Raw genomic sequence first — 12,571 nt, 5'->3', positions numbered from 1 at the left:
CCTATTTTTATTAATGGGTTATAATCCATCAATATCATTATTCTTTTTAGTGCTCAAATTGTCCCAGATTTGGCCAGTGTCAGCCCTTCTAGCTGGTTCTGGTGTCCTTTTAAAATATCTCCATGATTTTTTGAGAAATTCTATGTTTTCTGGCACAATATGATGTTCTAGGCTCACCTTGTACTTTGCCTGCTTGAGCCTCTGGTTCCTTTTAGTGGACAATGGTATTTAAAAACCAAGATCTGGGTACTAGGTACTGGGATGTCATTCCTTCTATGTCCTCTCAGTTGACAGAGTCAGGAAGTGTATGTATGTATATGCAGGTGCACGTGAGGACACACACACCCCTATATCTATATTTATATGCTAGAAACCATGAGTTAATTTTGATACCTCCATTTAAAATCCAGATCCATATGGTTTGTTCTAACCTTCTCCCTTTCCATATTTGCATCTCTCCTTTCAGTGAGAAACTAGCTCCCACTATCCTCATAATGTGTCTACTTATATGCTGCATCCCTTTGAACGAAACTAGTCTCTCAACTATGTGGGCTATCTCCTTATCCATGGTACTGTTGAATCACACTGGCCTGTGCCAGCTGAGTTATCCCCCAACTGATTCATGTCTACCTGCAATGGTATGCTACCATCAGTCCTGGTAGTATACTTGCCAAGAGTTTTTTTACATTATTACATTGTGCTCTGTTTTTTACTTTCGTTCTTTTTTTAATTTTATAATGCCAACATTTTTAGTAACACAGCTTTATCTGATAAAACTGTACCACATACATGTTGATTATTTCCCTTTGGAATTGGTAAAATAAGAAAAAATATTGGGGGCTGGCCCACAGCCAAGTGGTTAAGTTCACCTGCTCCTCTATGGCGGCCCAGGGTTTCGCTGGTTCGGATCCTGGGCGTGGACATGGCACCACTCATCAAGCCATGTTGAGGTGGCGTCCCATGTGCCACAGCTAGAAGGACCCATAACTAAAATATACAACTATGTACTGGGGGGACTTGGGGAGAAAAAGCAGAAAGAAAAAAAAAGAAGAAAAAGGAAGATTGGCAACAGTTGTTAGCTCAGATGCCAATCTTTAAAAAATAAAATAAAATAAAGAAAAATATTGAAATTAATTTTTGAATATATGCTATAAAAATATTCCCTTAATGTAGTTTTATTTGTTCATGACATCAAAAGTTTTTCTTGTCGCAAAGCAAAGTTTCTAAGATAAATTTGAGATTGCTTAGAATGAAAAAAAACATACAATTTCCAAACCAATGAACTTACAAAATGATGCAGTTGACTTCTAGGTACACTTAGCTTAACAGGAAAGTATGGTCACTAGGAAGCAAATTTGTAACACACCATAAACCTTTATGAAAATCTTCACTTACAGCAACTACTTTACTTGGTTTACTTTTAGCTATTTCATAAATAACCAAAGGGAAAATAAAGTTTGCAGTGAAACCTAGAAAAGTTTGTTTTCCCACAAAGTAAATGTGTAAATCCTTCCCTTTGGCACCTTCTTCCATACCTCCTTTACTCTGCTGAGGAGATATTGAGTTCTTTTGGATTTTTGGCTGTGTGGATGGCCTTCAAACTAACTAGACTCTCTAGATGATTAGTTCTTGCACAGGGTTATCCTGTCACTAGTTCTATGACTTTTCCAACTTTGAAAATTATCTCAGCCAGTTCATGTTTCATGTGCTTTGCTCATAGAACACTTAAAGCTTTGAGAACCGCAAAACCTCCAGTGGTGCACTGCTGAAGAACATCATGAACATACTACATTTTTCACTTCTTAAAATATTATGATATATTTAGCATCAGTAATTCAACAAACTCTAGACATTATGTGGCTTTGTTTACATTCCAGCTCAACTAGGTCCCACCATAGGTCCTCCTTTTTTTTTTTTCCTAACTAAACATGTTCTATTGTTAAATATTTTATACAAATGAAAACACAACAAACCAAAACTTATAGGATGCAGGTAAAGCAGGAATAACAGGGAAATTTATATCTGTAAATGCCTACATTAAAAGAAGAAAGATCTCAACTCAATTACCTAACTTTTGCCTTAAGGAATTAAGAAAAGAAGAGGAAACTAAATCCAAAGCAAGCAGAGGAAGGAAATAATAAAGACTAGAGCACAAATAAATGAAATAGAAAATAGAAAAACAATAGAGAAAATCAACAAAACCAAAGTAAGTTATTTGAAAGATCAACAAAATTGACAAAAGTTTAGCTAGATCAAACAAGAAAAAAGAGAGAAGACTAAAATGACTAAAATCAGGGCTGAATAAGGGGGTATCACTCCCAATCATAAAGAAATAAGAAGAATTATAAGGGAATACTACAAACAATTGTATGTCAACAAATTAGATAACCTAAGTGAAGTGGATAAATTCCTAGAAAGATACAAACTACTAAAACTGACTCAAGAGGAAATAGAAAATCTGAATAGACTCATAAAAAGAGATTAAATTCATAATAAAAAACTTCTCACAAAGAAAATTCCAAGCCCAGACGACTTCACTGATGAATTCTACAAATATTTAAAGGAGAATTAACATTAATCCTTCACAAACTCTTCCAAAAAAATAGAAGAGGGAACACTTCTCAACTTATTACATGAGGCCAAAACCCAAGAAATCACAAGAAAAGAAAAATAAAAATCCCTTATTACTATAGACACAAAATTCTCAACAAGATTATAGCAAACTGAATCCAGCAACATATAAAAAGGATTATAACCAAATGGAACTTATTCTAGGAATGCAAGCTTGGTTTAACATATGAACATAAATCAATGTAATATACCATATTAGTAGAATAAAGGACAAAAGTCATATGATCATACCAACAAATACAGAAAAACATTTGACAAATCCAACATCTTTTCATAATGAAAACACTCAACGAACTATTAATAGAAGGAAACTTCCTCAACCTGATAATGGTCATTAACAAAAAACTCCTAGCCAAAATCATGCTTAATAGTAAAAGACTGAAAGCTTTCCCCCTAAGATGAGGAAAAAGACAAGTATATCTACTTTGCCACTTCGATTCAACATTTTACTGGAGATTACATCCATGGAAATTTGGCATGAAAAAAGAAATAAAAGGCATCAAAATTAGAAAGGAAGAAGTAAAACTATCTCTATTCACAGGTGACATGATTTTGTATATAGAAAATCCTAAGGAACCCACTAAAAAAAAACCCCATTAGAACGAATAAATGAGTTCAGTAAGGTTTCAGGGTACAACATCAATATACAAGAATCAATCGTATTCCTATACACTCGCAATGAAGAATCTGATAATAAAATTAAGAAAATAATTCCGTTTACAATAGCTTCAAAAAGAATAAAATACATAGGAACAAATTTAGTAAAAAGTACAAAACTTGTACACTGAAAACTATAAAACATCACTGAAAGGAGTTAAGGAATATTTAAATAAATAGACATCCCATGTTCATGGATTTGAAGACTTAATGTTGATAAGATGGCAATACTTCCAAAATTCATGTACAGATTCAATGCAATCCCTAACAAAGTTTCCGGTGAGTTTTTTTTCTGCAGACATTGATAAGCTGATCCTAAGGTTCACACGGGAATACAAGGAACTCAGAATAGCTAAAATAAGCTTGAAAAGGAACAAAGTTGGAATACGCACACAGCCTGATTTCAAAACTTACTACAAAGCTATAATAATGAAGACAGTATTGTATTGGCATAGGATAGGCATATAGATCAATAGTATAGAATTGAGAGTCCAGAAATATACTATTACATTTAGGGTTAATTGATTTTCAACAAGTATGCCAAGAAAATTCAATGAGGAAAAAAATGTTTTTTTTTTTAATGAATGGTGCTGGGACAACTGCATAGACACATGCAAAAGAATGAAGTTGGATCCTTATCTCATGCCATATGAAAAATTAACTCAAAATAGATCATACACCTAAATGTAAGAGCTAAAACTATAAAGTTCTTAGAAGGAAACATAAAAGCAAACATTTGTGACTTTGAATTAGGCAATGTTAGATATGACGCTATGAAGTTAGACATGTTAGACATGAAAACAAAAGCACAAATGACAAAGGAAGAAGTAGATAAATTGGACTTCATCAAATCTAAAACTTTGATGCTTCAAAGGACACTATTAAGAAAATGGAAAGAAAACCCACAGAATGGGAAAAATACTCGCAAATCATATATACAAAAAGAGATTTGTATCCAAAATACACAAAGAACTCTTACAATCAACAATATAAAGGCAAGTAATCCAAATAAAAGTTGGGCAAAGGATCTGATATACAAATAACCAATAAATACATGAAAGATGTTCAACATGATTATTCATTACGGAAGTGCAAATCAAAACCACCAGGAAGGGGCCGGCCCCATGGCTGGGTGGTTAAGTTGGTGCACTCCACTTCAGCAGCCCAGGGTTTTGCCCAATGGGATCCTGGGCAGAGACCTAACACCACTCATCAAGCCATGCTGAGGTGGTGTCCCAGATAGCAGAAATAGAAGGACCTACAACTAGAATACACAACTATGTACTGGGGAGCTTTGGAGAGAAGAAAGGGAAAAAAAAAGATTGGCAATGGATGTTAGCTCAGGGAAAATCTCAGGGAAAAAAAACACAAAGAGAAAGAATAAATTAAAAAAGAAATCTACGAAATACCACTTTGATAACAGTAACAAGTATTGGCAAGGATATGAAGAAATTGGAACTCTCATACATTGCTGGTAGGAATGTAAAAGAATGCAATTGCTCTAGAAAATAGCCCGGCAGTTCCTCAAAATGTTAAACATAGAGTGACCATATGACCCAGCAATTCCACTTCCAGGTATATACCCAAGAGAAATGAAAACATATGTGCATACAAAAACTTGTATACAAATGCTCATAGTAGTATTATTCATAGTAGCCAAAAGGTGGAAACAACCCAAATGTTCATCAACTGATGAATGTATAAACAAAATGTGGTATATCTATACAATGAAATATTATTCAGCAATAAAAAGGAATGAAGTATGGATAAATGCTACAACATGATGACCTTTGAAAACATTATGCTAAGTGAAAGAAGCAGACACAAAAACCATTTTATGTCTTTATGATTCCATTTATATAAAATATCCAGAATAGGTAAATCCACAGAGACTGAAAGCAGATTAGTGGTTACCAGGGGCAGGGCATGGGGACATTGGGAACGTCTGCTACAGAGCTTCTTTTTGGGGTAATTAAATGTTCTAAAATGAGATAGTGGGGACAAAAGCACAACTCTGTGAGTATAGTAAAAGTAACTGAATTGCACACTTTAAAAGAGTGAATTTTAAGTATTAAATTATATCTCAATAAAACTATTATGTATAATATGTTCTATGTAACATATTATATGTATTATTATATAAATGTTATTTTATATGTTACATATATCTCACACATATAAATGAGGAAATAAAGAATATATGGACACTTCAAAGAACAATAATAAGGCATACACAAACATACATACCAGCTTAAGAAACAGAACATTACCTGTACACTAAGAACTCTCTGTAAGTTTCCCATTCATACTATTTCCATCTTCCCCCAGAGATGACCATTATCTTGAATGCTGTATTCATAACTGCCTCGTATTTCTTTCCAATTTTATGGAGGAAATTAAATGTATTTATTAAATTTACTATAAAAGATAAATTTATTATTTCATTGTACGAATATATAACAATGTATATTCATTTTCTGATCAATGGACATTTATGCTGTTGCCATTTTTTACTCTTATGAATAATGCTCCTATGAACATTTTGATATATGACTCCCAGGACACACATGTAAAAAATTCTTCAAATTTTATACCCAGAAGCAAAGTTGCAATGTTCAACTTTACTAGATATTGTCAAACTTTTTTCCAAAGTGATTGCACCATTTATACACCCACGGGCAGTGCATAAATTGCCCTGTCTTTGGGAGAAAAAAAAGTATGGAAGTGAAATCAAATGAAAATAGAATCAGTAGTAGCTATAATTAGGACTGAGGGGTAGGAGAGTAGCAACAAGGTTACAAAAACATCTCAAGGTGAGCGTGGAAGCAGCTCCAGCAGGAGGTGTCCTTTCATCTTAAATTGCCTACCTCTGCCTGGTGAGAGTGCAGGGCTATTTTTTCCTGGCTTTTGCTGTGGTATTTGTGGTGTTGGCATTTAGCTTTACCTCCTAAACCTGCACAGTAAAAATTTTATAGGCATTTAAGAATAAAATGTTGAGAAGATTGAAGAAAAGAGCTGAGAGCAAAGTAGCCACTGTGAAGGCTAGTAAGATGCCCCACAGTGACAGACTGAGAGTTGTTTCAATTCCACAAGGCATCCCTCCTCATGCACAAATATTTACCTTTCCACGCTGGTACCATCAGAGGTATCAAGTCTGTGTAGCTAACAGGTCCTTTGATGTATTGTCCGCTGGAAGATGTGATGTCGTATCAGTTCCCAAGCTGTAAGAGATCCCAGAAGACAGTGAAATGAAGGGAAGTCCAGCCAATTACTTGCAACTTTAGGATGCATTCTGCAGGCTGTACTTAAGTTGTAGCAGGAATTTCTAAACATTTCGTGATGGTATAAGACACATCATAGTCTTTTTTGTGGTGGTGTGGACCACCTTACACTAAAGAGTAAGACCAAGCATTCAGTACTAATGACATTATTTATTCAAAACAAAAGCAATTTTTCTGCCTATAGAATTGGTGCATATCATTGTGGATCATTTTTAAAGTATCTGCTCAGCCTGGAAGCCGATGACTCCCCCCTTTCTCTAGGAAATGACCCTCTGACCCCCATTTCCACTCCATTTACAGGGACTGCCCCTCAGGAACCAGTTTATACCCTATGATCCAGCCCCCACAGTTATTGTTCATTGGACCAGGGGTAGACAACAGACTCAAGCTGGGCCAAACAGATTTTCTTTCCCAGGCAGTTGGAAATGGGACTGAGAGCGCTCAATCAGCCTCGGCGGATGGCTATAAATATTATATAAACTTGCGAATCCTGGGATGGCCATATTCTGCTCTGTATCCTAAATAACTGGGGAAATCCTATCTGTAGAGTCACCTCACCCTTGGTCAGCACTCTTCTTGGATTATAGTACCCAATATCCTGCCTCATTATGTCCATATATACTGTTGCTTCTAAAAATTTTTTCTTTGGCCCTGACCTTCAGATTTGTACATCTTCCTCTACTTGTTGCAATGCTCTTTCCTTTGCTCTTTACAAGGCTGGTTCCTTCTCATCTTTCAGTCTCTCACCATCTTTTCATCTGCCAAGAGCACTTTCTCTGATCTTCATAACTAAGGCGAGCACTTCCTCAGTTATACCCTGTCATGTTGCCCTGTTTATTTCCTTTGTCACATTTACCACGCTCAGAAACTGCCTTCCTTTATTTACACTTGCTTATTGTCTGTCTTCTCTTACTAAAATACAGGGATTTTGAAGGCAGAAAATCGGTTTATCTTGTTTACCTCTATTTCCTAGCACCCAGACAGCTCCTAGAATATAGTAGGCACCTAATAAAAATATATTAAATAAATGAATAGATGAGTAAATAAACAAATCAAGAGAGAGAATGACACTGAGCAGCTGAAATGATTCAAAAAGTCCTGAATGCTTTCTGCTCTTGATTTGAGTCGTTTCCAAGGCCTATCTCTGTTCCTGCCCTTAGGTTTTCTAAGAGTCCTGTGTCCAGTACAACAAACTCCCCTTTTTCGCCGAAGCTAGCTTGACTTGTTAACTGAAGAAGCTTGTTCACAAGCTTATTCTGAACAAACAGAAAAATAAAAAGAAGCAAATAAAAAGCATGATAGAGAAATTCTATCACTGGGAGAGAATATTAACATTTTGTCGATCTACTTTGCAGACAATTTAACATGAATTGGGTCATTCATATTCTGTTCTGTAATGTTTCATTTTTTTTTAACTACAATAAGTGGAGAACATCTTTCCAATGACATTATTTTAAACAGATCTGTACAGAATTCATAGCATGCTTATTTTAAGGAAGCTGAACAATCACCCAAAAATTGATGTGCTTTCACATGTTAGACAATAGTCCTAGGATTAGAACAGAATGGAAGCAACCAAGCAAACCATTCTGTTTTAAAGTAAATCTCACATTTAAGGTGGCTTTTGCAGGTTTGCTAAGTTACCCTGTCTTTCCAGCCTCCTACTGTAGAGAAGTAACGTGAAGGGAAAGGAGAGGTGACTGCATCACAGGCCTCATTCTCTGGACCTGAAGGCATTTGTAACAGTGGAGCTGTAGTGGAAGAAGAAATGCTGTGGGTCTTTAATATCTTAGCCAAGAGAAGATTGTTCTGGTTGATGACCATTCCAAAACACACCACCAAAGCTGTACAGCACTGTGGAGCAACTGAAAAGTACTACTAAAACCGAAGTCAAAGAAGCTCTGAGAATGAAATGGCCGTTATCAGAATGCCAGAAAAGAAAACCCAGGAGAAACTGTCAGTCAAGGTGTGACGAAGGAACATCCAAAATCCAATGTAGTGGCCAGACTTAATCTCTCAGGACAAAAGGAGTGGAGAGCAGATATAAGTAAGAAGAATTTATCAGTTGTTTTGAACTCAATGGAATGAAAGACTGAAAGAATTCCATTGCAGTGATATTAAGAATTGCAGTGCTCTGGGGCAAGGGTAGGTGAATGAGGGTGAAAAATAACCGTTTAGTAGTGATAGATGCACAAATCCAGCTTGATGACACCAGCAATTAAAATCATACAGCCAGCTCCCCTAACTCTGATTTTATACTCACCTCTGATTAAATTTGGAGAGGATGAACTGTAAATAGTGACCATGGTCAAGAGCCTGGGAATAAGAAGGACATGGATTCACATCCTTCCTTTGCTATGTGCCCATGCACAAGTTACTTAACCACTCTGCTTAGTTTCCTTATCTATAAAATAGGGATGAGATAATCACCTCATATGGTTATGATGAGAATCAATTGAGATAATGCCTATAAAAAGCTTAGCATAATGCTTGGCACCTGGTACAGGCTCTATATTAGCTAAAAGCTAGCTGTTTTTGTTCTTTCCACTGAACTAGACTTTAGCCAATTGATAATTCTAAATTGTATTTATCAGTATAAGTTAATGATTTATATTATGATATATTTAATTTTCTTATGTGTTGGCTAACATGAGTCAGTTCTCTACAGTGTTTATACATCATAGAGAAGCTCCTTTAAGGATTTCTTTGTATATATAGTGCTTAACACAGTGTCTGGTATCTGCAAATGTATAATAATTTTTCTGAAGATGTATTATTACCACACTGGATTGTGGCAGAAATTGTTTTCCTTCTTAGAATTGCTTTTAATGATTTTTGTAAAGTTTTGCATTAATTCTCTCCCAACCCCCAAGAATACAATGAAGTGAGAGCCATAACGCTGTCACTGATTTGAATAGGAGACAGCAGGAAGCAGAAAATTTCGAAAATCAGGTGAAAAATCTGCTCAAAGGAATGTCAGTAGCATTCCAGTAGAGCATTGGAGATGATGCTGCAAAAATATTTCCATCTTCTAAAAATTCACAGATTAAGTGGGCCCGTGTGACAAAATAAAGAAGTGTGGTTTTAACTACTTCGAATTTAATATGGATTGGGATTTCAAGTCTTCCCACTATATAAGGAACCAACTTTAACAGACCCAATAAATAGCCAAATCCCTAAAAGGGGGGCTGCAGTTGGGCTCCTTTGAGTTGAAGGTCTGGGGGATGGAAGGGACATTGTAAATGGAGTCTTGGAGAAAACAGTTTTACAGTGAGTGAGAGAACTCAGGAGGAGCTGATCATATGTAAGAAAATAGAAGCAAATGAGATGTAAGCATTGAGAAAGAAACTCAGATCAGAGATAAACAGAAGCCGTGGAGAAAGTGTAGGCTCTGTAATTGTAGCATCGGTTGCATGAATGCTCAGAAAAGATGATAGGAACTCCTGGAATTCAGAGTGAACTTAACTGGACAAATATTACTGCGTGTCCGTTTTCTTCTCCCTACAAGGAGAAGAAAAATAGAGCCCTTGCTCTTAGGAAGTGAATAATTAAGAGGAGAAATGAGAAAAGCACACTCTTAACTGTAAAATATAAAAAGTCAATCACAAAAGAATGAAGCAAATTGAGAGTGTAAAGGAAGACTGAAATTCACATCTACTTGACGAATCAGATAAAGCCTTATGAAGGGAGGGTTGCTGGAGTCTGGGAGGGATTTAGCAGGTGGAGATACAGCGTGTTCTGAACAGAGAGGACAGTTTGAATAGAGTCAGAGATGAGCAAAGAGCAGAGTGGTCTTGGACAGTAGCAGGTAGGGATGATGAGTTTGAGAAAGAGAGTTGTGGGAATTTAAGTGAAAGGAAGGATATTTTGGAAGATCTTCCATATAGGTTAGGAGAGTTTTATTCATTCTGCAGACAATGGGCAACAATTACACATTTTGAGCACAAGAGCAATAGAGTTAGAGCTGTGAAAGACCTTTAGGAAGATTCATTTGGGATTAGTGGGTTAGAGATCCTGGCAGAGAGAAGGAGTGTTAGGATATTGTAAGGTTCAGGCAATTGGCCTTGAACTAGGAAGGATAGTGGCAAGGGAATGGAAGAGTGGGATTGATCATGAAGACACTGAAGAAGAAGAATCGAAAGACTTGCCAAGTAGTTGGATGTGGGATGCAGTTAAGAGGGAGACAGGATTAAAGATGACCTAGTGATATTGTGCCTGGATGCCTGGGAGACTGGTAGTATAATATAAAATAAATAAAATGACTTCACTCTTCTCAAAAACACCCCAGGGAAAGAAATGAGAGACTATAAATATGTATTAGATATAAACTTACAGTTCTTGCTTCCTCCAAATTGCTCTAATTCTTTTCTCTGACTGTTCTGATGTCCTCTAGTCCTCTAGAATCCTCTTGTCCTCTTGGTTTGTTAAGAGAGGAGTTAATACAGCTCTGTTTAGCTCTTAAGATATTAACTCTTTGTGGATCAGAGCTGGAAGGCTGTGCTTTTTCTCTATGCATGTTTTAGTTGAAGAAAGAGCAGCTAAAAGATTCCTTAACATAGCAATTTCTCAACTAAAACTAAAGCTGAAAACATATTTATTTGATTTGAGATTAATAGAAACTTGTTGGTATTGGGAGAATGATCTTTAAATCTCTTACTGAAGGGCAACAACAGTGGTAGATTCTCTGGATCCCTGAGATCTCTCTGAAGAGAACAAACTCTGCTCCATCGGGAGGATCAACGTGCCTGCTCAATCCACATGTGCCAGAACCCTCTCAAGTAAAAGAATGTATATCTCCCATTTCAGTGTGACCACAGTTTCCAATGAAACACTGGGATGTAATTACGCAACAACAGAACTTGACATTTGAAAATTAGATATTCTTAAAAATTCTGCATGGCTGAAGAATCCTAAAATTCATATGGGGCAACAAAAGACCCCGAATTGCTAAAGCAATCCTGAGAAAAAAGAACAAAACGGGAGGCATCACAATCCCTGACTTCAAAACATACTACAAAGCTACAGTAATCAAAACAGCATGGTACTGGTACAAAAACAGGTGCACACAGATCAATGGAACAAAATTGAAAGCCCAGAAATAAAACCACACATCTATGGACAGCTTATCTTTGACAAAGGAGCTGAGGGCATACAATGGAGAAAAGAAAGTCTTTTCAACAAATGGTGCTGGGAAAACTGGAAAGCCACATGTAAAAGAATGAAAATTGACCATTCTTTTTCACCATTCACCAAAATAAACTCAAAATGGATTAAAGACCTAAAGGTGAGACCTGAAACCATAAGGCTTCTGAAAGAAAACGTAGGCAGTACACACTTTGACATCAGTATTAAAAGGATCTTTTCAGACACCATGCCTTCTCAGAGAAGGGAAACAATAGAAAGAATAAACAAATGGGACTTCATCAGATTAAAGAGCTTTTTCAAGGCAAATGAAAACAGGATTGAAACAAAAAAACAACCCCACTAACTGGGAAAAAATATTTGCAAGTCATATATCTGACAAAGGCTTAATATCCTTAATATATAAAGAACTCTCGCAACTCAATCACAAAACATCAAACAACCCAATCAAAAAATGGGCTGGAGACATGAACAGACATTTCTCCAAAGAAGATATACGGATGGCCAATAGGCACATGAAAAGATGCTCATCATCGCTGATCATCAGGGAAATGCAAATCAAAACTACACTAAGATATCACCTTACACCCGTTAGAATGACAAAAATATCTAAAACTAATAGCAACAAATGTTGGAGAGGTTGTGGAGAAAAAGGAACCCTCATACACTGCTGGTGGGAATGCAAACTGGTGCAGCCACTATGGAAAACAGTATGGAGATTCCTCAAAAAACTAAAAATAGAACTACCATACGATCCAGCCATCCCACTACTGGGTATTTATCCAAAGAGCCTGAAGTCAGCAATCCCAAAAGTCCTGTGCACCCCAATGTTTATTGCAGCACTGTTTACAATAGCCAAG

General features: G+C 36.4%; 1 protein-coding gene across 1 annotated transcript in view; it reads right to left on the bottom strand.

Moving 5' to 3' along the window:
- Window positions 1-12,571, bottom strand: part of LOC139084567 (X-linked retinitis pigmentosa GTPase regulator-interacting protein 1-like) — a 40,540-nt gene that overhangs the window by 15,463 nt on the left and 12,506 nt on the right. Inside the window, exon 2 of the mRNA XM_070627665.1 lies at window positions 6,410-6,509. Coding sequence (XP_070483766.1) covers window positions 6,410-6,428 — 19 coding nt within the window. The 5' untranslated portion in view covers window positions 6,429-6,509. The remainder of the gene's footprint in view (window positions 1-6,409; window positions 6,510-12,571) is intronic.

The sequence above is a fragment of the Equus przewalskii genome, chromosome 1, assembly GCF_037783145.1.
Source record: "Equus przewalskii isolate Varuska chromosome 1, EquPr2, whole genome shotgun sequence".
NCBI lineage: Eukaryota > Metazoa > Chordata > Mammalia > Perissodactyla > Equidae > Equus > Equus przewalskii.
This window is presented reverse-complemented; position numbering and strand designations above follow the sequence as displayed.